Source organism: Podarcis filfolensis (assembly GCF_964270895.1).
Source record: "Podarcis filfolensis genome assembly, chromosome: 14".
Taxonomy (NCBI): Eukaryota; Metazoa; Chordata; class Lepidosauria; order Squamata; family Lacertidae; genus Podarcis; species Podarcis filfolensis.
This window is the reverse complement of record NC_139616.1, coordinates 27,825,556-27,851,417: the sequence shown is the minus strand read 5'-3', so window position 1 is coordinate 27,851,417 and position 25,862 is coordinate 27,825,556. Positions and strand designations below refer to the sequence as shown.

The 25,862-nt window shown below is 49.4% G+C and overlaps 2 protein-coding genes across 2 annotated transcripts in view; both read left to right on the top strand.

Moving 5' to 3' along the window:
- Positions 1 to 7,516, top strand: part of IL4R (interleukin 4 receptor) — a 13,996-nt gene extending 6,480 nt beyond the window's left edge. Inside the window, exons 3-8 of the mRNA XM_083587192.1 lie at positions 215 to 359; positions 1,089 to 1,255; positions 2,284 to 2,438; positions 3,500 to 3,650; positions 5,044 to 5,143; positions 5,523 to 7,516. Coding sequence (XP_083443318.1) covers positions 215 to 359; positions 1,089 to 1,255; positions 2,284 to 2,438; positions 3,500 to 3,650; positions 5,044 to 5,143; positions 5,523 to 6,675 — 1,871 coding nt within the window. The 3' untranslated portion in view covers positions 6,676 to 7,516. The remainder of the gene's footprint in view (positions 1 to 214; positions 360 to 1,088; positions 1,256 to 2,283; positions 2,439 to 3,499; positions 3,651 to 5,043; positions 5,144 to 5,522) is intronic.
- A 4,195-nt stretch (positions 7,517 to 11,711) lies between these two features.
- Positions 11,712 to 25,239, top strand: IL21R (interleukin 21 receptor). Its single transcript, XM_083587191.1, has 9 exons — positions 11,712 to 12,013; positions 15,925 to 16,007; positions 17,146 to 17,260; positions 20,741 to 20,919; positions 21,529 to 21,683; positions 21,952 to 22,120; positions 22,456 to 22,555; positions 22,979 to 23,063; positions 23,732 to 25,239. The coding sequence occupies exons 1-9, from the start codon at positions 11,820 to 11,822 to the stop codon at positions 24,584 to 24,586; spliced, it is 1,935 nt and encodes a 644-aa protein (XP_083443317.1). The 5' UTR covers positions 11,712 to 11,819; the 3' UTR covers positions 24,587 to 25,239.
- Positions 25,240 to 25,862: the final 623 nt, after the last annotated feature.

The following is a 25,862-nucleotide window of genomic DNA, read 5'->3' as shown; positions in this document are numbered from 1 at the left end:
GGAAGGTCTTTTTTCTAAGGCTTTTCCAGGCTAACACACAATGGCACCTTGGAGGGCTGGAGTGGGGCTTTGCGGAGGCTCCTTCTGGGTAGGCCTCTGTTGGACTCTTCCTCTGAAGAAGTAAGTTTCGTTCAGGAAAACGCCTTCCTCTGAAAACTGCACAAACAGCTGGTGTCAGTCTGGCACTCAAGCAAACTCTTCTGTCTCTTCCTAGCCGTGTCTTCAAAGGACATCCAGCCAAGTTGCCTCACAGACTATGAATCCGAAGTGGTTTGTCACTGGGAAGTGGATGCTTCCACCGACTGCCCCACGGAGTTCCTCCTGCGTGTTGCAACGACTAGTACAGTTAATGGCCCAGGGTAGGTCATGCTGTGAAACATGTGAACTGCCCCCAGATCTCTTTCCTCTGTCGGGTGTTTTCGGGGCTGGTGGTACCCTCCTGAAAGCTTACTAGGGTAGGGTAATAATAATATAAAAAGTGAGAGAAATTAAAATAAGTGACATTAACATTGTTGGGCCTCGCTCAGCATTACTTGTGCCACAGTGCTTCTCTTACAGAGAAGGAGGCCCTTAACATATGGCAGGTAAATATAAAGCCCTTGCCATCCTGGGGAATGTAGTCTGAGGGCCTGGACTGCCAGCCCTGGTGGCTACTGATATCAGGGCTGCAGAATGCATCTGTGGTGGCTTCGCCTTCTCTGAGACACCCTGGGAGGAGTAGCCAGCCCAAACCTTTTCCCGAAAATGGATGCGGGTTCTTTACAAAATGTCTCTGGGAGCTGAGTTGAAGTCACTTTGAGTTTTCCAAACTGAGAATAAGAAATGCTGGATCCAAAAGGTTTCTCATTATACTTTTCACTGGATCATTTGTTGCTGGAGAGCTTTCAAGGTGCATAGATTTGTCCCCTCTTGCACGCTTGCAACCTTTCCGGGGGTGGGGTCAGGGGAATCCACAGCCTGGTGCAGCTGGAGGCATTGCAAAGCCCCTCTCTCACTTGGGCTGAGCTTTCCCAAATCGAGGCTCTGGCAGAAATAATCCAAGTGTTGTCTACTTTGAAAACATCTTTTAAGTCTTGCCATTGTTGCAGGAAATCATGGGAATGTTCTCCTAAGAACGAGAGAGGACTGGATGTGACCCCCAAGTGTACTTGCACCATTCAGTCTGAAGTACTGCATAACTACAAGTATCATTTCTCACTGGAGGCCAACGAGAAGGAGATCTGGAAGATGACGAGTGTGGACCCTGATGACATTGGTAAGGGATCCTTTGGTCTGGCAGACCCTCCTTGCGCATTCCTGGGGGCTGCTCTGAAGAACAAGACAAGAGGAGCAGCATACGAGCGGGGTGGGAAGGGAGGGTTTGTCTTCATGATTAGCACCAATCAATGCTCAGAGACCTTCCTGCATCCATCTTAGTCCGTTAGGCAAAGCCACTGCCTTGAAGGGTGGCAGGTTTATTCTTCAGGTGCCTGGAGGGGGGATATTCCAGTTTGGAAGAAGTTAGAGAGGTTGATGGAGAGAGAAAAAAATGGCTGCCTAGAAGAGCTAAGGCTACTCCCGGGAACTGGTTGAAGAGCTTAGGAGAGGCCTCAGAATTCAAGGAAGCAGGACAATATGTGGCAACTGTGGAAAACCCCAATGGATTGAGGGGCTTGCCTCTGTATGCATGTTGGGGGTCACCTGGAATGGACACAGCCTGCTACTTGCCCACACCTGCTGGCCGCCTGTTTCTCTATAGCCACATCAAAGCCACAGGGTGCTTTCCTACACAGTAACATAAGAACAACACATTGAGCATTTGAAATTTCCCAGGCACCAGGTGCATTTTTCCTTGGATCTTCTCTGTTTTACACACTAACAGCACACCCTTTAGAACTGTATCTGTGATATTTTATCTGCACGATCAGAACAAATTTTGGGGACCAAGCTGCTTGGCCCCAAAATGCCAACTAGACATTCTGTTTTCGTGACTGTAACCCTGGTTTAAGGAGCCTTTTGGTACCTAGCTTATATATCTGAGTTTCTAACACGGAGAACATCCTGTTAATGTGGACACAACATTGCCATGAGACGGTATGGTGTGAAGCAGCAGCGAGAAGGAATTAAGAGAAGGGGGTGGACGTGTGTGTCTGTCCTTCCAGGGAGAAGGACCTGCTGCTTTGACCTTCCCCTCCTTCTAAACCAGAGGCCCACGTTGGCTGCTCTGTGTGGGGAGCAGGCGCACTCCCCAACCTCTTTTGCCTCCCCACATCTTTCTCTTTGTTGATTTCTTCCCAAATGCAGTAAAACCCCGACCGCTTGTCAACCTGACTGTTAACAGGAAGGATGACTCGTACATCTTCACCTGGGCAGATGACTATGAAGAAGGGAACATTCTTCACGAAAATCCGGAAACAGAATATGAAGTTGCCTATTGGCCTATAAACCAGACGGACAAGGTAGGCACACCTTCTCAGCATGCTCCTCCCTGTACGATCACCTGGAATAGTGCTGCAAATTTATTGTTGTTAATTAATTCCATTGATATCCAAACCTTCATCCTAAAGGGAACCCAAGGTGGCAGGCTCATCCATGTTTAAAAATGCCATTAAGTCTAAAATTAAAAATACTGAAACAATCACATACACCATGGAGGGGACCTTCTATGTCCTGAGCAGAGGTTGAGGTGTTGGGACCCCTGAAAGCCTCAGAATGGCCCTGCCCCCCCCCCCACTCTGCCTCATGCCAGTTGACATGGCATCTTCCTGCCCTTCCTTAACACTTTCCTTGGGCAGCTCTGTAGATCCAGCGAACTGCAGGCCCAAAAGCCTTTAGATATATTTGCAAATTATTATATGCCCCTCACCAGGGGGGCACACAAGAGCAGTGGGCTGGCTTTTATGACTGGCTTGAGAGCAGGGCCACCAGCCCCCAAGGCTTTGGATCACAGAACCTAGGGGAAGGGAGGCAGATGCGGCCCTCCAGGCCTCTTTCACCTGGCCCCTGGGGCTCTGTCCAGGCCAGGCTTCCCCCACCTCAGTCCTGTTCCACACACTCCTAGTGCTTTGGCTGGGCTGAATTGCATCTCTTGCTTGCTTGCCTAGATGGAGGAATGAGCCCGCCCTGGGTCCCTGGCTGTGGCTGTGGCTGTCTCCCCCTCCCCACGCCCTCCCCTCCCCACGCCGCCCCTCAGGTGGGAAATGGCCAGACTCAGCAGGGAGGGAAGGAGATCCTTCCACCCTGGAGCCTTCTGTCATTTGGTCTCAAGCCCCTTGACTTCATCTACAAAGCTTCCATTGCAGCTTGTCTTGAAACATTTCTCTGAAATTTATTCCCTTGTCCATTGTCACATAAGAGTCCAAAAGCTTTTCTACCACATCCCAAAATGATCTTCCTCCATAGAAAGTTGGGAAAGAGAAGAATTGCACTCACCAGAAGAACCCCCTCCCAGTGTTTTCCTGTGGCGTGGGAAGGACCACATAATGTAAACCTGTTTGCTTCTGTTTTCCCCCTCCCAAAGTTACACGAACACACTACGCACAGCTTTCATTATAAAATCTTCGACGATAACCTCATGCCAGGAACCACCTATGTTGCAAAAGTGCGGCAGAGAATTATATTGTTCAGGGGCATCTGGAGTGACTGGAGCGCTGAGTACACATGGAAAAACGGTAAGTGCTTAGGGCAGGGGCTGAGCAAGGCACCTGTTTATTATTAACAATCTGTTGGCATCTCAGTTGGCATCCCTGTGTGTTCTGGGCTCCACATTGTGGGCTCTCTCTTTTCTGGATTCTGTAAACCTTCTGGATTTGTGAAATACTCCCACCCCACCCGCAGGAACGTTTGTGCGCCATCCAGCCCCTTTGAGTGAGCAACAGCATTTCTCCCGCATTGCTGAGGTCTTGCATTTCCAGTCAAGCTGGACATCGAATTAAACTGCAGGCCTCTCACTTATTTCATCACAATTTTCTTCTGTAGACAGTACCTCTTTCTGAAGACTAAGGCACATGATACTAGTCATTTGGAAGACTTGTTTTAGTAGAAGAAGGTGGCACAATGTTCTGCATGAAAATGCACTAAGCGATCAGTGGCACAACACAGGCGGAGAGGCAGGGGGCAGTTGCAGTTTGCCTGGCTAGAGACAAATAACTGGAAAGACCTTCTAGATTCCACAGTGACTTTGATTGCTTGCCCTGGGTAGGCTTGCTAAAAGCAGCTCTGCTGCAGACCCCTGGGTGAAGTTAGCAGGTTCAGTGTGGTGCCACAGGACATCAGGCCCCGCTACCACCAGTGCTCCCTCTTCCTGCATCAAGCTCATTATCTGCTGGTTTTTCTCTGCATATAACTTCACGGTATACTGCCTGTAGCTGTATTTGTGCTTCCTCCACCTCCTCTGCTCTCCTCTCTTTTCTTCTCCTTGCCTATTGTCTTTTCCTTGGTCAAAGGTGAGATGATAGACTACCTGGGACAGAGACCTACCTTCTTGCTTCTCTTGCTCTGTGTGCGGTGATGGTGCTACATGAATAATAAGCAGTTCAAATCCTGTCTGCCCCTTACCTTGGTGGTGCTGGGTGACCCAAGGACCCCTTTCCCCAGCCCAAGGTAAGTCTGGCTGAAGGGAAACAAGCTTGAAACTGCAGGAGGGGGTTAAAGGTTAGATTAGCATGTACAGGAGAAACCAGACACATGAGGCGTTAAATGTGCCTGTCGGTGCCCATCCCCACATCCCAATTTGGGAAACTCCTTTTCCAAAAGAAGGACTTGGAAGGCTGCAATTCCCCTAACAAGAGAAAAGCTAAAACCGACAAATAAACCTCACCACATCCCTACAAGGCAATAGGCAAATAAAACCCTAAGGAGAAATACTGCAAATCACCTGAAATTCTTTCCAGCTGTGTGAGTTGGGCTCCTTTGTCAACTGAGGCTTCTGGGCATTGAGCCTGATCTTTTGCCCCCTTTCCAGGTGGGTGGGTGCCTGTCTGTCAGCTAGCCAGCCAGCCTGCCTCCCATGGGCATCAGGGTGAATTGTACACCCAGATAACCAAAATGCTTCTTGCCTTCCAGAGATTGAGCCAAGGTCTGGGTCTATCCTCTGGATTTTCATCCCCTTGCTGTGTGTGTTCATCATGGCCCTGGCTACCTTCAGCTTCTTCTGCATCACCAGGTAGGTCTTGGGTGCCTTGCAAGGTGTTGTCTCCAGGGCTGCCCTTTGCCCACAGCAAAACAAATTTAAAAATGGTCACTTCTGCTTGAAGGTTGCAGGCCTTGTTGGCAGAGGCATTTTCCTGCAACCCTGACAGGAAAGGAAGAGAAAAGTGGCCCCTGTCCCTTCTGAGTCTTCTTCTCCTCATCCTCCTTCCAGCCAAACAGTCTTCCTCAGCTCTCTCACGTGGTGTTTTTAACCATGCATTTGGCTGCTAGTCACCTCGGAAGGGGGAAGATTGGTTCCTGATGTTCGGAGGGGAGGCAGCCCTTGCAGAGCCCTGTCTCTCCCTTTCTGAGGGCCGGGAAGGACTAATGGGTGGCGCTTTCTTGCTTTGCAGGGTGAAGAAGGGATGGTGGGACCAGATTCCAAACCCCGCCAAGAGCAAAGTGGCCGCTGGTGTGACAGCAGCGGTGGTGCCATTCGGAAACATGGGCCTTGAGCACCCTGTGCATATTCACAGCTGCATTGCATCTGCCAAGCCAGAAACTCAGAAAGAGGAAGACTGCCAGGTCCCTCATGAAGACGCCGTGGCCAAGCTCTTCAGGGACCTTCTCAGTGGGGACCTGAGCAGTGGGGGCACCGGTATCCTGGACGAGCACCCACATCTCAAGGACCAGGCTCCGGGGCACATGCAGAGTGCTTTTCCCTTTTCTCAAGATGTACCGCTGGACAAGCACAGTGGTGTTTTGGAGACCTCTTCCGAACCTATCTATCACAACACCAGCACAGAGACAGTGGCTTCGTCCCAGCCAGGCAGTGCTGCCCTGGCACTGCCCCTCAGCCACAGCCTCTTCTCCCCAGAGGCACAACCCGTCACCACGGAGAGACTCTGTTTGCAAGCGGGGGGTGGCAGCACAGCCGCCCCCCAGCCCTCGGGCTACAAGTGTTTCAGCAGCCTGGTGGCGGAGCCCATAGCCGGCTTCAGCCAGGTCTGTGAGGAGGAGCAGGAGGAGTTTTCTCCTTTCAGGGACCAAATCCAGCCATTCAGCCATGCCTCAGGGCCTTGCCTTGCACCTGTGACTGGCAGCCTGCACCCTACTTTCCAGGGTGTCTTCCCAGAAGCCCAAGATTCGCTTTGCTTTTCCTCCTGTATGGCAGCTGCAGAGCAAGAGGCGAGGCCAGGCAGCTCCTCCCAACATGCCCCAGGGAAGTCTGGCCCCTGCCCAGCAGCCTCCCTCCTGGCTGGTTACCGCGCCTTCAGCTCAGCTCTCCAGGAAGGCACAGCCCCCCAGGGCAAGAGTGGCAGCGCTGGTTGCAGCCTAGATGGGCAGTCCCCTTACAAACCCTTGCTCAGCATTGTCCAGGACAGCCCTGCAGCAGCCACTGGGGTGAGCAGGGTCCTCTTTCACCCTGGCTGGGGGGCTCAGGAGGTAAGAGACCTGGCCTGGGCAAGTGCACCCTGCGGGGCGGACCTTGACATGCAACAGGTGGCTTCCGATGGATGCTTTAGGGAAGATGTGGCCAGGGACAAAGGCATTTCATACCCCTGAGGCCCCTTGTACCTGCTTAATTCCGCCTGAACCAGGCAGTGACCTCCTCCAGGTGGAATTCTCCCTAAATCCAGAGATCCGCTATGCTGTAAATAGGAAAGCAGCAGCAACTGCATATAGGGTTTGGGGGTTCAGGGAGGAGGAGCTATGGGACTGCAGTCAGAGGAGGAGGATGTATGGGAGAGGGAATTAAAGGAGGGACAAAAGGTGTTCACCATCCCCTTTAAGCCCAGGTAGGGAAGGGCCCTTATTACCAACAGAGGACTAAGCCAAAGGCCAGCAAGGAGAGGCACCTTCCTGCTTGTAGACCTGCATCTGTGTGGAAACTCTGAGGACAATTTGCTGGACTCAAGCGGCTGCGTTTGGCACTTCTTACATGAATGGGACCTTCAGGGGGATGGGTGCTTTCTTGACCCAGATTGGGCTGGGGGCTGGAGCACCAGTTGTTCTTGGGCTCAAGTTACTGGACAGTGACCTGCAATGGATTCCACACTGCCTGTCAAGTGTTTCGGTTCTGCCTGCTGACAGGCTCTGAATCCAGCAAGTGGCCAGCTTTTGCTCAGGCACTGCCTTGGTTTTTGCAGAGAACAGTCTGCCTGCCTTTCTTTTGTTGCTGCTTCTGTACAAGTAAGGAGGTCTTGCTTCATATATCCATAGCAAGCAACAAGGTCTCTGCATGGTGGTGTGACTTCCTGTGCCCTCTGCCAGAGATCAGATAAGAGGAGGGGAAGGAGGCTGAATAAAGGGACGCTCTGGGACTGCTTTTGGTGATGGGGATGCCAGGAAGTATCGCCAAGTGACTGAGACAACACTATTCTAGCATTAAAGTTTTTTATCCATATGATCCAGCTTTATTGCACTTATTCCACTCAAGGTGTGATAATAGGCAGGATGGCATTTCCAAAAGGAGGAAAAGATGATTGCAGCTTGCATGGGGAAGGACCTGTCATGGACCCCCCATGGAGGCTGAGGCTGCTGCTCCCAGCTGGCGAAGAGAAGACTGTGTGGCTGTGGGCAGCCCAGATGGACCATTCTGGCATCATAGTGTGCCCGCGTCTCACAGGTACCGGTAGAATGAAAGGCTTCTGAGAAGATGAGAAGCTATCCAGGCGAATGGAAGCTTCACAAGAAAGGAAGTGGTTAGAAACATTCAAGTACAGAACCTGAATGTTGAAGCACATTTGCATAAATCTGCATAACCTTTTAAATGTATGAGTGCAGATTCCTGCCATCACTCAGGCTCTTGCTGCTGGCTTACTATGAGCCACGGGGTGCAGCCAGGATTTGATAGCCACAGTAGGCTGTGTGCGGATTGGAACCTCTGCAGGTTGAAGCAAAAGTTTAGTTACCTGCCAATTAAGATGCATGACTTGAACTGTGCAGTATAAAAATTTCCGTACCTCCATTGCTGGGGATCTGAGTGAATTTGAGGTCCCTGCCATACTACACTTCCGTGGAGGCAGGATCTGTCTTCCTCAGCTGACCCCCTTATCTTAAAGGCTCCTCAAAGAGCTCCCAGATGGCCTTGCAGTGACTCTTGGACACAAGGGGGCAGCAGTCCTCCAGGGAGCTCTAAGCCTGCTGGCCCCCAGCTCACCATCCTCCATCAGGCCACAGAGGACCTTAAACCCACACCAGCCAGCTGCGCCCAGCAGCAGCAGTACCCCACTCTTGTCCCTGGCTAAACCCTAGAATGAGAAAGGGCCCTTGCCCAGTGCATTAGTTTGGTGTCCTGCTGCTCGGCATGAATTGTGTTCAATTCCCAAAGTGCCGCTCCTCCCCTTCACTGAGTTGCTGAGCAAAATGTGCATCACAGCATGCAGCAGATGTGGAAATCCCCCAGCTGATTCGGAGAAGAGAACTTGACTCCAGGAAGAGCCTGCTTTGCATAAAGTTGGGAGGTGACTGTTGAACTGGTGGGCGGGCAGGCAGCTGGTAGCAACCCTGGGCCTTCTGTAGCAGCCCACGCTCCACACTTCTGCTATTTCTGCCCTTTGTTCCAGCCCCACCCACTTATATGCTGTATGGTAAGAAACCTGCAGTCCAAAAGAAAAAGAAAAAACAAACCAGGATTTTTTCTGGTGGAGGCAAGCACAGAATACCCATTCATTCTGTAAACTATAACAGTACAAACCTAAACATGTCTACTTGGAAGTGATTCCTACTGAATTCAGTAGGGCTTACTCCCAGGTAAATGGGGCTAGAATTGCCGCCTAACTGGCCCTAACCTAGAGCTTTATAGTTCCTTGGATAGCTCAGTCAGTGGAGCATCAGACTCCTAATCATACGTTGGGCAAAAGGTTTCCTGCATTGCAGAGGGTTGGACCAGTTGACCTTTGTGGTTCCTTTCAACTCTACCATTCTCTGATTCATCTGATACTTAATGCTTCACAACTCTTGTGATGAAAAAGCTTGGTAAAGGAGAAGCAGGCTGCTAGACAGGGAAGGAAAAGCCAGCAGAAAACACCACCCACTTTCCATTGACAGAAGCCGTCACTGGATCAAGGTATTTTCTATGAACGGGTGGATACTACCATCCCTGCCATGCTAGGGCACTTCAGTTCAGCTGTAATCTATCTTCCCTTTTCATAGAATCTGGCTGCCTTTCACATTCTGCTTCCATCAGGGATGCTGATTGTCATGCTCAACACAGCTGAGGATAATCGGAAGATAAAATAACCACATTTAAAGAAGAGTGGTGTGTTACTGCACCCTCAAAAGTATAGGTATATTGTTATGAAACACTGAAGCATAGTGCAGTGTATATTAGATTAATTGGCGCCTATTCTGAGCAAGTCTTGACTCGATAATTGCAATTTACCTGACAGTAGTGTAATTAGGGCAGATGGGGCTCGTCAACCTGGGAAGGTAGCCGAGCTAGAAGAAAGTAAACTCTTGTCTTAAACCTGCACTGCCTTGCAGCTATTTGTGAGAAAGTCTTTGGTAGTAAATCCCGTACTCACTGCCTTGCAGAACATATTCAGGAGAGAAAAAGGCTACGGAGTAAACCCTGCACAAATCCAGAGTCAGTGGCGTAGCGTGGGGGATGCAGGGGGGGCCGGCCGCACCGGGCGCAACATCTGGGGGTTAGGGTTAGGGGGCACAAATCCACGGGTTAGGGGGCGCAAATCCACGGGTTAGGGGGCACAAATTACTTGCCTTGCACCGGGTGCTGACAACCCACGCTACGCTACTGTCCAGAGTGGAGTCCCTAAGGTGGTTGGATGGCATCTTGTAGACTTCCTTCCAGCAACTCCTGCAGCCCAACTGGTGCCAAATGTATTGTTTTGCTTTCTTTTGACCTCCTTTGAAAACCTCCCAATAGCAGAGGGACACGGCAAAGGGATGGTATCCACAATATACAAAATACTGTTCCAAAATCCCACAAACCCCCTTGACGCAATCAAAGAACAATGGGAGCACAACATAGGCTATGAAATTAACCCCACCCAATGAACTAGAAGGTGGTCTAAACCTCCCTTTAAGTCCATATCAGCCAAAAGAAGGGAACTCACTCTGAAACTCACCCACAGGTGGTACTTAATACCACAGAAACTGGTGCTGATACACCCAGGAACCTCACCAAGATGCTGGAGAGGCTGCATCTCCACAGGCACATACCTCCACATGTGGGAATGTCCTAAAACCAACCCTTCTGGACAGCAGTCCTGCGAGAGGTATCCAAAATAACTGAACAGGTATTAGAACTTACCCTATAACTGGCCTTACTGAACATCGTCCTAGAACACAATGACCACTCACATTATACAGAGCTTATAACCCAACTGCTCTCAGCCGCCAAAAGCCTCATAGCCAGACACTGGAGAGACCTGTCAGGAGTAAACATGGACCAACGGTATCAAATTTTATGGGAAATGACCTTAATAGAAAGGCTAACCAACAAACTGAAAATGTAACAGGGACAAATAGAAGAAGATGCCTTCACCCCAGAATGGCTCCCCTTTATCACATATAGTACACAGCCCAATAAGACAACAAGAATCCACCAACAGCATACGAATCAATCTGGCTTACCTGACCCAACAAGCCCTCCCCGCCCCCTCAGAAATGCAAAAAATCCCGCTGCAGCCAATCACAGACAACCAACCACACCCTGCCCCCCAATACCTCCCACAACAAAGGAAATGTAATAAATGAACAGAAAGAAAACATACCCAGTTGATGCTGACACAAAACCCCACACATTCACTATACAAAGGAATATAAGCCTCACCACACCACCCCTCCTCTCCTCCAACCTTACACTGTACTCAACACTAATGTCTCACAACAAATGTAACTGATTTGTAATAAATACTGCACAACCTGAAAAAAATAGACAAGGCGTGTAATCCAAGAAAATCTTTAATTTTTTAAAATACATATAAAATCAATAGAGTTTAAGAGTAAATATACATAATCAAATGACATGCTCGGCTTACCTAAACACAACAATTTCTAGCAGGCACCAAAAACAGAACAGCCTGATCTCAATTAGCAGGGAGTTCCTGAGCATAGAAGGACTGTTGCCCTCCAAGGCAGATTCTTGAGAGCCTGCTGCAGCTGCCAGGCCCTCCCATAGCTGTTAGGGAAAGAGCCACACCACCCCCATGTCTCCCATCCCCTCCATCCCATCTCTGTGGTCCTCCTTGTGCTGGAGAAGAGGCTAGAGGGCTCATGTGGATTCCTTGAATGTTCAAGGTTCTAGATCTCACAGGGAGCCCACACAAGGCCAGGAGACAAAAGACATGACAGGGCCAGGTGACAGACGGCCCCTAGAGAGTAGGGACCCTCAAGCGTGCTCCCACTTCCCCCAATGCACTTGGTGGTGCACACCTGAGTGGGGCTTATGGGGAGGAGGTGCATGGCAAACTCTCTCTTGGCCACGGAGGGCCACGGGTTGCTGCAGGCTGCAAATTGCCACCTGGTTGAGCCCTGTTTCCTCTGCTTTTTAAAAGCAGCCAGCGGCTTTTGCTCTAGGCTTCAGTGCTCTAACCGCCTCTGCTGCATCGCTGGCTACTGCTTTACCTGCAGGTTGCAAAGCAAACGCTGTCTGCCTACAAGATGCTGCTTTCAGTTGTGGGGAGGAGTGAAGGGTAGGGGAGCTGGCTGAGGACACTACCACCTCCTCCTTCTCTCACCTCATGTCCTCACCACATCCTCCTGCTTGTACAGTAATATCAGGGCAAGCTGACGTCACGCCTGTTCCAGAACCAAATCTAGTTATGACTCATCAAGGCATTTGCACCTCTAGAAGGCAACCATCGCAGGAGGCTGAGCGAGGACCCACCAGGCGACAATGGCCAACTGATGAAGAGGACCAGAGCAGTGAAGCTGGGTAAGTAAGGGGCTGCCCAGGGTCGGTGGCTTCCAGGCAGGGAGTCGGGGGGGGGGGGCGGGACAATAACGTTGGGCACAATGAGGAGTGTTGGGAAGAGACACCAAGCATGCGGCTGAGTGTTTGGTCACCATGATGGGAGTCCCTCCTACCGCCAGGGCCTGACCCCATGCTTGGAAGCATGGAGTCATGGGCAGCAGGCAAATCCACCTCCTGTAGCCTCCTTTGGCCATGTTCTGTCCCCCGCCCCATTCTGGAATGGGTGTGTCCACACAGTGGAAGGAGGAGATGCCACCAACCTGATATGAGAACATAAGGAAAAGCAACTCTCAGGCCTGGCTGGCAGCTTCATTTTCTCCGTATGTATCGAAAAGGTAAAGCTCCACGTTCCTGCTGGTCTAGCCCATCAGCTAAAAATGGCATGACATGGGAGTTGTGTGAATGGGCTCTTACACAGGTGAAAAAGAATGTAGTAGCAGTGGATGAAGGGAGATTTGGATCAGGACATCAATTTGGGGCGGGTAGCTTAGTTATTCCAACCATTTTCCTGGAAAGAAAACGCGGGAAGGTTTTAATAGTGACCAGCCAGATGGCTCTGGGAAGTCCATAGGCAGGACACAAACCTTGTTGCTCTCTTCTCCATTCTGGATGGTAACACAAACATCCATACAAAAAAGGCACCTCACTCTCTTTTTCATATAGTCTTCTCTCAAGCATTTTTCTTTTTTTGACAGTATAAAAATTTCCCAGGTTTGTTAATAAATCAGCCCAGCCATCGCAACTGAATTTAGCACTAGTTGGACTTTTCTTTGAAATCCTGACTGAGTCATTTCTAAATACCACTTGACGGGTTCACAATCCACCAGAGGTTGCAATTCTCCCCCTAAATCTGCCTAGGGTTACACTTCTAGTAAGCCTCACTGAGAGGTATCTGGAATGAAAACTAATAAATTTATCTCACAGTGTGAGGGGGGCCTATTAAACCACCAGTTCCTTTTTTGGGCAAGTTACATTTTAAATATTTTAATTTCTCTTTGTAATATTCATGTGGTGTCAGTCAAGAGATTCAAAGAAATTGGCTCTGTGGTTCTCCTCAGCCAAATCTTGTGCACCAACATCCCTCTCCATTGCTCTGGAGATGATGGACTTCTCGTTGAGTGGATCCTTGTTTTGTTTTATGGGGCTCTAAACCATTATTTTCCAGAACAAACTAATCATTTGTGCCTTGAGTGAATTACTCTTCTGTATACAAATAGATGTACCTATCAAAACCTTGTCAATGTGCTCTGTTTTCCCCCTGAGAGGTTCTCTTAAGGAATAAATAGCTAATTTTGGTGGGTTGACTCATTTTATGATTTGACAATGCCTTTTACCCAGATTCTGGTTTGTTTATTGTCTGGAACAGGGTTATAATTTTTCAGAAATCAGCAGATAATTGCAGCCTGATTGTTTTTATCTTTGCGAATTAGTAATAAAACCAAAAAGGCTACGCCTGATGTAACTCAGTGAGACTTGCGATTGACCACCATTGTGAGGTCCACTTCATATGTACATTTGTGTTTGCATTTTATTTATTATTACCATCTTTTATCCCACCTTTATATCCCTCCTTTTCCTCCAAGGAGCTCAAAGTAGCATACACCCTTCTCTCTCCCCCCCCATTTAATCCTACTAACAACCCTAAGAGGTAGGTTAGGCTGAGGCAGTGACTGGCCCAATATCACTCTTCAATGGACTTGATGGCTGAGTAGGTTTTGAACCCTAGTCAACTACATTTGTTAAATTTCATCCCAGTTGTCCTTTCTGTCAAGGTCATTTGTTTTTTTCTGTTACCCTGAGCTTTGCTAATTTGAAAAGAACCCCCTCCGTCTCTCAACTGAGTTACTGTGATAAAAATGTTGAAAAGTACCTAGCCAAGGATGGAGACACACTCCCCCTCCCCATTTTGATGAGGAGCCATGGATGGTTTTCCAACAGCTGTGAATCCACCTGACAGTATTTTCATCTGGCCTGTACCGAACCAGTCTGAGAACTAAAATATCATGAGTGGTTTTCCAAAACTGCAGTAACAGAAGCTCAGCTAGAAGGTGTACCACAGATCAGGGAAGGAGTCAACCAGTTCAAGAGGATGTTGGTATGGTTAATGAACAGAGACACAGAAGCTTTTGGAGGCAAGAGTGCTTCCTTCAGAAAGTGGGACAGGAAGCCGAGAACAGGAATAAATGGACAGCTTTCACAATGGAGAGGTGTATGGCATGGGGCTCCCTATGGATCTGTATCAAGAAGGTCTGTGCTTTTCAACTAATTTTGTCAATGACCTGGTGCAGTGCATTGTCCAGGTTTAGTAATGACACCAAAATTTTCAGGATGGATAAAGCAAAATGGGATTGGGTAGAGCTCCCGGAGGATCTCTGTACATTAGTCCAGTCCTGCTGGATCAGGCCAAAGGGGGACCAATGAGTCTCCTTCCCCTCCTGGGCAGCCAGATGCCTAGAGGAAGCCCACAGGCAGGAGGACATGATGATGGCACTAACCTGGAGAGCAACTGGCAGTCAGAGGCTCTTGATGCTGGAGGACTATAACCTGCATTTGGTTGACCAATAAAATCTGGTGGTGATAGGCAAGTAGAATCCATTGATAGCTCTATCCTTCATGAATTGGTCTAATCACATTTTAAAGGCATGTGATGTGGATTCCTTAGTTCAACTATGCGCTGCATGAAGGACTTTCTTTTATCCAGTGCTTTTCCCCCTAGAAAAATAGGTGCCGGTGCTCACTGTGAAGTTATTACAGTAAGTGGCCCACTTTTTTTACAACAACAAAAAAGAGGTGCCAGTACTGCTTACCCTCGAGTACTCCCTGCAAAGAAAGAAAAAGCACTGCTTTTATCTATCTTGATTTTTTCAGCATTCAGCTTCACTGAATGTTCATGAGTTCTCCACCCACTTTCTCAGTATCATGCATAATTCTATAAATTTCTGTTATGTTGTCTCTTACTCACCTTTTCTCTAAAAGTCCCAAATGCTGAAGCCTTTCTTAATAATTTTGGTTGCCCCTTTCTGAACCTTTCCCAACTCTAGCTTATCCTTTTAGAGTTGAGGTTATCAGAACTGTACACAATATTCCAAATGTGGTCTCATTTGTATAATGGCATTATGATGCTGGCAGATTTATCTTCCATTTCCCCCCACTAATGATCCCTACTATGGAATAATGCCTTTTTCACAGCTGCTGAATACTGGGTCAATGTCTTCTCTGAACTATCTATTATGACCTCAAGATTTCATTTCTGGTCTGTCACCGCCAGTTGAGACCACATGAGAAATTTAGACCATATGGGAAATTATGTTTTTATTTGTTTGTTTGCCCCAATATTCATCACTTGACACTTATTTACAGTGAATTTACAAGGCGAGAAACAGATAAGGGGCGAGTGGCAAAGCCTTGGAGAATAATTTTAGAAGATATGATACTAAAAGTAACCTACAAGTAGGAGTAATTTCATGAGCAACAGTTAACAACAATGGAGGAATGGAAAGGAGAAAAATAGGGTCGGAGAATTATCAGATATGCAGCAATGTAAGGTACACCTAGAATGCCACAATGTGTTCGGTTGGGAAGTCTATAGCGACATTTTGTATGATGGAAAATGTATGATGTGTAAATAGAAAAATGGAAAATGCATAAATTAAAATAAAATAAGAATACAGTGAATTGCATGTCTGTGCGTATCCTGCTGTGAGGACACCTTGACAGCTCAAAAACTGTGAGTTTGCAATCTGGCTGGTCTTTGAGGATTTGGACTCCAGATGCTCCTCTCACTCAGTGCCTGAAAGTTTCTGGGATCCCTTCCTGGAATCTCACACTCCTCTCTCTCATTCCTGACAAAGTTGCTCTGAATTGTCTTGCAGGGAGCCCCAAGGGACTGTGGCAAGAGGAAGGATGGCAGGCCAGGTGTGGGAATGGCTGCTGCTGCTGCTCTTCCTTCAGCAAGGTAAGCCCAGCCTCCAAGAATGCATTCAGGCGATTGAAAGTGGTTTTGCTTTCCATGTGGGAGGAGGTGGAGGGGGAAGTTCACACACGCACGCACGCAGTGCAGCTTATTCATTCAATTTCCAAAAACAATACTCATCGAGACATTTTGAAACAATGCAGAAAGACCTGTTTGCCAGAAACAACAGTGCAATGAGTTTGTGCAAGCAGTGTCACCAAGCCCTTATGTGAAAGTGCTTTCAGTGGGGTGGGGATTATCATTGACCCCATGTCAAGGGGTGTCTTAGTGAAAGCCAAATGGAGTGTTTGTGCAACTGTGGCACATCCGTCACTGTTAGGGGTGGAAAGATTTCAGCTGATGAGCAGGGATTGGAACAGGATTGTGCAGCCGCTGTGGGATTCAATCCTGTCCTGCTCATTGGCAGACACTACCAGTGATGGGCATGCGATCTCACAGGCCAAAGTGCAACCCCTGGTAGGCCAACCTCTGGTGGGCCCGCAAGCCAGAGGCTCTCCACCCCTCCCCTATAGTGTCAAAACGCCTATTCCGTAGTCTCCAATTGCAAGAATGTCCCTATTTTCTGTGGGATGTATTATTAAACATTCCCACGTTTTCATCTGAGGAATTTTGGAGGGTATGCACCTCCTCACAGCCTGATTGTTTGGGGCAGGGATTTTTGAGCCACAAGGAGATGCTGATGGTGTGTGAATGCTCTATCAAGACTGAGTGCTCAAAGCGGGGTGACTAAATGCCTGCTGTGGAAATAGCCTTCGATTCCTTGGCAAGGGGGTGGGGATCTTCATCCCCTTGCTAGGGATGTCCTACTGTAGGCGACCCATAAGCAAACACCTGCACTGACCAGAATGACCACCCAAAATCCACAAGTGGTCAGCACTAGAAGTCCAAAGTTCAATCACAGAGGCCAGGAAGTTGGAATTGGAGGCTTTTAGGCCTGACCGAGGCACCTAGATTTAGTAGGTTGGATGGGTTTTGTTTTTTCTGGAGGCAGGCCTACTCACGTCCTCTACCAGAATCAAATATATTTCAGATGTATTGTGGGGTAGGGGACAGATGGGTCTCTGCATCATGCATCCTACCCTCTGAGCAGCCACATCTGTCTCACCTGTCTCATCTCTAGCTTCAGCTTGTGGGAATCTCACCTGTTTTGCCGACTACATCCAGACCTTGACATGCTTGTGGGGAAATGACCCCCATGCCTCCAGCAGAGCTCAGTACCATCTCACAGCAACATGGTATGTATGGATGTGGAGGAAGACATGCCATTGACCCCAGCCCCCTGGGACTTGAGGGCTGCCCCCATGACTTTCACAGGGTTCGGGGACAGAATATTGTTCTCTGTGACTCCCAAATCCTGGCTTTGCTTGGGGGTGGGGGAGAATGGCCCCCTTCTCTGCTAACCCTTGGGGCTCCTTGGCACACCTTTGTGGACATACTTAACCAGCTGTTTCGGCTGTAGCTGAGTCTGCTCTCTAGCTAATGCTGGTCAGGCTTGTGCCATCAGACAACCCTGCTGCACATTTGTGGTGGGTGTGTCTCCTCACAGCTGCCAGGGTGGAAGCCACTTTAGCCGCTGAGCCCTCCTTGGCCACTGCCAGCTCCCTTCATGCCTTCAGCTTTCCTTTAAGTCCTTCTGAATCTGGAATGACTAGCAGGGTTTCCCAGAGTTGGGTCTCCAGCTGTTTTTGGACTACAATTCCCATAATCCACTGGTCCTGCTAGCTAGGGATGATGGGAGTTGTAGTCCAAAACCAGCTGGAGACCCAACTTTGGGAAATACTGGACTACAGCAAGACAGTTTGGATTGGGGGTGTGTGTGTGAAGGCTAAGGCAGCCCACCCTAGCCAGCAGGTTCATTCTAGCAAATGGCTGCTTGGTAGAATGGGGAAAGCAATGAAGCTGGTAGGGTCTACATGGGCCATGCAGGGCAGCGTCCTCTTTTTTAAAAATGCAAATTTAATCTCTTTAATTTTAAAAAACATAACCCCATATTCCCAAATACAAAACGGGTATGCTAAACATTAGGAGGAAGACGCCCACTGTTGCTCATTCTTATCATGGAAGTTCATGGTTTCTCATTATGTCTGAATTGAGCTTAAAAATAGTAAGTTTGATGGTTTTCAGTGCAGTTGATTTGATAGATCTTGTTAAAAATGGTTTGCTAGTTCTGAATGGTTTGTATCTGTAAACAAAGATCTGTCTTTAAAAATTTGAGCAACAATTTTGAGAGGGAATCTCAAAACAGTTTTGTTTGTAATCTCCTGTAGTAAAACCAAGCATACAAAAAGAACAGGCCCCATATGCTCATCACCCTTGACAAACACCTGAAACCAAACTACATTTGAACACAGTAATATGAAAAAAGAATAGCACTTCCACCACACAAGCTCTCGCTTTGTTTCCAATATGAATTCATCATCAAAAAATTTAAAAAAAGAGATCAGTCTTATTTACACATTTTTCCTATTTGTCATCTAATCTCATCAGGATTTAAAGTGAATTAAAATGAATGGGGAACTTCAGTCATTGAAAACTTTGCATCCTAGGAGAGTACTTTCAGAACATTTATCTTTATTAATTGCGGGTGATCATTGTTTTTCCACTCCCCAGCTACATGTACAGGGCACCGATACTGTAATGTATTCTCAGTGATCTGTTATTTTAAAAGTGTGCAGTATCAGGAAAGCCAGCTCATCCAAATAAGTATTGGAACACCCAAAGATTGGGGCATTAAGGAAATTGGGAGCAAAAAATTTGAAAGCAATCATACCTCTGTAATTCTAAAGGTCATTGTGCAGTTAATAGGAACTGCAAGTTTGTACCTGCTCACACTAATGGACTTCACTGACAAGCAAAGATATAACGTAAGACAGCTGGTCAGTTCAGCGGGCTCTTGGCAACTTATGGACACATACACACAGCTTGGACAGCAGCAGATATGAACATATGTTTTTAAAGATGATCATTAAATGTTGCTTTTAATGAAACACCTCAAAACACGCTGATGATATCTTAATAGGGTAATGCATTTATATTTATTTGAATGCTGCCTGCAGTTGCTTCGAAGCGCAGGATAATAGAGGTCTAAAGGTTACCCTACATACATGCTTTTACAAATGAGTTAAAGACATTCTGTCTCCGCTGTGGATGCTGTGACATCTTCATTGGTACCCTCGCCATTATCTCCTCTCTCAGCTGCTTCACCCTTTGGGCCACCCTCAGATGCACTGTTATCTTTAGATGGCTGGATGCCTTCTGGGAGCTGGACACATGTTTCCGAAGAATCTGCATCAGATGCTGTTTTTGGCATTTCTATATTTGGATCACCTAAAAACTTTTGCCAACCCTTCGGTCTCTCTTCCCTTTCTCTTGAAGTCTCCTCGACCTGATAATCTGTTACACCATCCCATGTCTCCACAGAGAGCTGACGTCCACCAAACCATCGCCTGTTGAGAGCCAGTTTGCAGGCATCTCCTTCTTCTGCTTCTTTAAATGACACAGAAGCAACACCATCTGGGTGCCTATCAAATAAAATTACTTTCTTTACTTGTCCAAACTTTTCACATTCTGTCCGAAGATCTTCTCTTATCTCATTTAGCACTAAAGGATCTTCCTCAAAATCGCTTGGGTGGAACATGTTCCTGATAATAATAACACGCTCGTGCCGCATTCGAACACTGCCATCTTTCTTCTCCGGTCTCCAATCCAGAAGTTTTTGTTGTTGAGACAGCTTCTTCTTGTAGTCTTTGCATTTCTTTTTCTTCTTGCTGGCATCGTACTCCCCCTTCGGTTGAAACTGTGCAACTTCCACATGCAATTTGTAGCCTCTAATTTCATTTTCATCCAATAGTTTGAATGCTAGTTCAACAGATTCTCTCGTTAAGTAGCAGCAGCCCATCTCCTTTCAGATTTCCTTCTTTGTCTTTGTAAAGTTTAATTTTAGGCTCCTCTGTTTGTGGATCACGCATAACAATACCACATTTTGACATAACCTGCACGAACTCATCTTTTGTAATGTCTGGCGGTAAACCTGTCACATATACATTTGTGTTTCTCTGTTCTTCAACATGAAACCATCCTGCGTCAGGTTTTATTCTCTCTCCTTTTGGTTTAAGATCCGTTGCCTGAGATGCTTTTGGACCTGTTGCCTGCTAGACCTGGGTAGCCTTTGAATCTGTAGGCGTTTTAGATTCGGTCTTTCTAAGAGATGCAGATGAACTATCTGAACTTTCAGTGGGAAAGCCGTAGTTAGCGTGATATGTTGCCAGGAAATCTTCAGTAACCTTCGGGAACCAGGGCTTCTTGTCGGGATCCCACTCGTACTGCGTCCCCTTCCGCCAGGTCCGTGTACGTGAAAGGGTCCTCGCCGCCTTCCTCGCCCTCCTTGCCGTACAGCTCCTGCAGCCGCAGCTGCTGGTAGAACTCCTCGTTCCGATCCGAGGCGCCAATACTCATGTTGCGGCCGGAGCCCAGGCGGGGCAACTCAGTAGCGCCTCACAAGCTAGGCCGCGCCTCAGGCGCCGCCGCCGCCTGCTACCCGGGAGCCGCCGGACTGCACGAAGCCGCTCGGGGCGCCTGCGCGCGGGTCTCGCGCCACGGCTGCCCCAATTGGGGTCCTCTTGAGATCATGGCTGCAGCTGGGGGACTTTCCTGGCTCACGGAGGGAGCAGCCATGGCCGTCCCACACTGAGCGGGGGCATCTTTGGTGTTCGCAGGGACTGCGGAGAAGGCGGCAACTGCTCCTTCACCTCCGAGGGTGCCGCCGCCGCCGCCCGATACACCTGCTTTGCAGAGCAGAGTATCTGCTTTGGGAACAACAACTTTGAGGTGGTCGTGAAGCTGGGGGATGAGCAACGGCAAGTGTGTAAGAACGAGTTTGTCTTCCAAGAACACTGTAAGTATGGGGGGGCGGGGTAGGACTCTGTGCCCGTCTGGACACGTGAGTGGGACTGGGAGGAGGAGGACACACGCAGGGGCTCCTGGCGCGCGCAGGGAGAAAGGGGCTTGTTGCAGCCGGGCTCAGAGACCCTTCCTCACTTACGGGTGTGGTGGTGGCATTTTTTGAGATTTGGGTTTATTTACAAGGCTGAAGGCAAGGAGTTTTCAAGCTCCTACAGCCAGCTAACCTTAGACTGATTAAACAACCTGGGGCCTTTTAAATGTTTGACGGGGTTATTCTCCACCCACCCACCCACGCCATGCCACCATTATGTATTTTTCTGTTGTAAACTGCCCTGGAATCTTCGGATGAAGGGCGGTGTATTCAGTGAATGAATATGAATGAATAACCCACTGCCTTTCATTCAACCCCAGCAGCCCCAGATGCTTTCACCTTGCTCCACTTGGAGGCTGGAGGGACATCCCCCTGTCGTGCCCTGCAGTGGCTTCCCCCCACAACTACACCCTGGGGATTTGGGGGTGTCACTGCTGCTTCACCCAGTGGGTGGGGGCCAAGTCCTGTCAGCCAGATGCCGTCAGGAGCCCACCTTGACTCTTTCCCCAGTTAAGCCGTCCCCACCGTTCAGCCTGAGGGCTATTGTCTCCCCTGAGGGCTACAACCTCTCCTGGAGCACCATGTACCAGCAAGATGAGTACTTCTACCTGGACACGGAGCTGCAGTATGAGTTGCGCTACCGGCAGAGGGGACATCCATGGGAGGTAAGCCAGGAGGCAAGGGCCAGCCTGAGCTGGATGGTGGCGGGCACCATTTGCCCAGTCAGGCCCTCAATGGCTGGTTGGCCACCCTGGAGCTCAGCCCCAAAGTTTCTTAGTGCTTCTCTGGTCTTGGGCTTCAGGGGCACCAGGAAGTCATGGGGCTCTTTCAGGATCATTTGAGTAACTCCTCTGAATTGCTGTGAAGGTGGCAGAGGTAGGGAGCGTTTCCCAGAATTCCTCCCAGCCCTTTGGCTTCTTCCCTTTCATGCAGAGGCACAACCATCTTCTGCAGTACACCGAGACCTTGTGGCTTCCCCAGGAGTTTGAAGGGGACACAGACTACGAACTCCAGGTTCGGGCGAAGCCAAGGGAAGACTCCTCATACCAGGGCGCTTGGAGCGACTGGAGCCCCAAGACGACCTTGAGGACGCTGCCGAGGGGTGAGTCCTCCCTCCCTCCTCACGAGGGGGTCTTGGCCTCTGCCCATACAAGGAGGGCTGAACCTTCCTATCAAAGGCCGTTCATAAGCCCCTCTCCCAGTCCAGGGGGACCTTCTGCACCTTTGAGACCATGAATCCATGGCAGATCAGAGGAGCAGCCTCTCTTCTTTCCTGTCAAGTAGACCCCCTCCTGCTACTCTGCTGCCCTAGGAAGGAGCTGTGGCCACGATCCCAGGGAAACTCATCTTGACTGAGCCCCAGAGCCCAGCCCACCCTGGCAACCCCCAGTGGAGCTACCAAGGAAAGTAACTGATATTACTGGTTTCCTTCCTCAGCCGTGGAGGACAGGCCAGGAGACAAGTGGTCCTTGTGGTTCCTGCTGGTGCTCAGCCCATTGGTTGCTCTCGTGGTCTTCCTGGGCTGGCAGCACCAAAGGTTAGTGTGGGAGTTGGATGCTGGATGCTGGGGTGGCAGGGCTGCTGAGAGCTTCTGGTTGGCCGCAGGCTGCCCACTTCCCAGCTGGATGACCTACCCTACACAGAGAAAGGAAATGGTGGGTGGGGGAGGCATCACCTCCTAAGAAGCTGTGCTCAGGTAAGTCCACCAAGCCCACTCCCTCTTTCCCTCAGTCTGCAGAGCACCAGCCCATGGGCTTGCTTGCTTGTGCCAGTGGGTGGCTGAGTTCCTGGGAAAGGGAAGCCATGAGGTTCCTTGGACAAGGCAGTTGCCGGGCAGCAAGCCTGAGACGCCAATGCCTCAAGGCCTGGCCATGCTCCTAGTCCCTCCCGTGGGTAGTCGGTGGAATGAAGTTTGGGCATTCCCCACAAAAGGCCTCCAGCTCTCCTTTCCCTCTGACAGGTTGTGGAAGAAGCTGGACATCTTCATCCCCAGCCCGGCCCCCTTTTTCCAGCCCCTCTACCTGATCCACAATGGAGATTTCAAGGTACAAGCGACTCCTACCCACCATACAGGAAGGGGAGGGTGTTGGAGTGGTTGTTTGAATTGACCCACAGGCACCTACGGATCCTCCGGGCATCACCCAAAGCAGAAAGTTCCTGTATGTGTGTTTGGGGGTGAGGTCCTGCCTCAAGTGCCAGGAGCCTTAAGGCATGGTCGGTGGAAGGGAGGACATCAGGCTGCCTAATATTCTGCAGAGAAGTTGGGGACTTGGTGGAGGGGGGGTCTCCTCTTGGCACAAGGCCTTCTCCCCCACCCTAGGCTTCTTCCATGTCCCCCTCCCCACAGCAGGGACTCTGCCTGCTTCTCTCTCACCCCAATTCCCATCCCTATGGGGCAGGATCCTCTCTGAAAAAGTGAGCTCTGGGCAGAGTCCTGTGGAAAGCACATAGCCCTTGCAGCCACCAGGTGCATTGCAGGTGGGGGAGGAGTTTCCTCTTTGCACAGAAGGATGCCAGGAGATGATGGGGTAGCTGATAAGTGGGCACTTTGTTGCACAGTCTGGGCTGGTTGAAGGAGCTCCTCTCCTGGGATATGTCCTTCTGAAGGTATGCAATTCCTTCCATTCCCCAGATGGTTAAAAAAAGTTCCACACCTGCTGTTTCTCTGGCCACAGCCTGCTGACACCTCTCTCTCTCTCTCTCTCCTGTGCAGAAGTGGGTGGGCGGCAGCATCTCCTGCGCCGGAGCCATGCTGGACAACTTTGAATGGAGCACAGCCCTGCTGGATGTGTTTGGGATGGGCCAAAAGCCCCTTTCCCCCAGCCCTGCCAAGGAGCAGCAGAGTGGAGGCCATGCACCCTCCCCTGCTACATTTGCTTCCCACCTGCCTGGGAGCCGGGATGCTACCCATGATCAGGCCTACGGCCACCTCTCCATTGACACTGTCACTGTGGCTGGAGAGTTTACCGCCTGCTGCCCGCGATGCAAGGGGGCCACAGCATGCTGTGCTCTGGAGGAGGGCCAGGACGAAAGAGATGCCTACCAGGGCATCCTCTTCAATGAGGGCCAGATCTCCGAGAATCTGCTCCTGGTGGACATGGTCCCACCAGCAGCAGCTCAGAGGAAGGCTTTCTTGTCTGCCTTGGAGTCCTGGTCAGGAGACCCTCTCATCGAGACTCTTACTCCTTTCTCAGAAGCTGGCGGCTCCCTGGGCAGAAAAAAGTCTGGGAAGGAGGTGGACTTTTTTGGTTCGCCTCCTGAGCCCTGGACCCTGGAAGGCCTCTTGTCTCCAGAGGAGGAGGACATAGCTTCCTACCGAGACCTGCTCTCTCCTGACTTGGATGCAGATGGGGACCTCCTTGCCAATGGCCTGGATCTGGATACCATTGACAGTGGCTTTGCAGAGTGTGACTGTGGGAGCCCTGTGGACTCTGAGTTCGAGAGGAGGCCGACAGGCTGTGGGTCTGAACCCCTCAGTGTGGAAAGCGGAGAGACAGGGGAAGAGCTCCTGCCCAGCTATGTCAAGCAGTGGGTCTCCTCCTGTCACAACAGAGTGCAGCCCAGTTAAAAGCACAGAGGGGGAAGCAGGAGCTGAGCACCTGTCGAGGCCACCGTGAAGCTCCTTCTTGCAAAGATCTATGGGCCTTGCTTGGACGCTCCGCTTTCTCCTGTGTAAGAGAGATGTAAGCAGGGAAGCCTTTGCTGCCACTACCAGACACCTCCTCCTTTGCACCCGGAGACCCACCCACCCCAGGACTGGAAGCTGTTTTTCCCCTCCTTGGCAAATTCCTCGTTTTGCTTAAAAAAGTTAGTATTTTTACAAAGGCTGTGAAATCTTTGGATGAAGTTGGGAGTGTCAACTACAAAGCAGACTTCAAGTTCCAAGCCACGGGGGGTGCACATGGGTGGGGTGGCGTGGGGTGAGCTGGGCAGAGAGAGGGAGAGATGCTCATCATATTTGCTCCAGCCCTTTGGTGGGGAGAAAATTGTAGTCTTCAAGGCCAGCATCAATCAGGAGGAGGCCCCACCAAAGCTGGACTCTCAGCAGCAGCAGCTACGCTCCATGAAGAGCCCCAGAGGACCCCCAACCTTCCCCCTCCCTCTTTTCTTATCCTTTCCTCCTCTTTTTTGGGGCCACCACACTTCAGGCTGTGAGCCCTGGGCAGGGACCAATTATGTTGGCATTTGTTGTATAGCACTTAATAAAGAAGGTCTATCACAGTTGTGGTGATTTGTGTGACTAGTGGGGCGTGTGCATGGCCATTGCTTGGGGAGTGAAGGCCAAGGCAAAAGGGGAGAAAAAGGAGACAGGGAGGACAGAGTTTCCCCCACAAAGGGAAGTCCAAGCCTGAATTGGAAACTGAAAAGCAGCTGGTGGGTCTGGGATAGGGTGGAGGGGTTACTACTGCACATATTAATATTGCGTAGCTTGAAGCAATTGGATGCATAAAAGCTGACTCCTTTCAGAATAAAAATTGTCCAGACCCATAAATATGATTCAGAGCTTTACTAACCAGAACTTCTTCAAAATTGGTACAGTACAAAAACAAATAATGATAACTCCACATAATTCCATAAGACTTGTCCAAGCATAGGCTCAATATCTTAGAAATATGACTCTAAAGAGACCTAGAATCAAAGGTCTCCATTAGCCTGGAGCTGTATCTCATGGAAAGACTTATTTGCACATCTTTCTCCCACTATTCCTGGGAAATAAAAAACCAAAGGCAGCTCCCTTCAAAATGGAGATTTGCAATTGAATACTGTAAACATGTGGTCTAAGGTTAAACACTCAAATGAAAAGGGCAGAGAGCATCAGCAGTTAATTGTTAACCCAGCTAGAA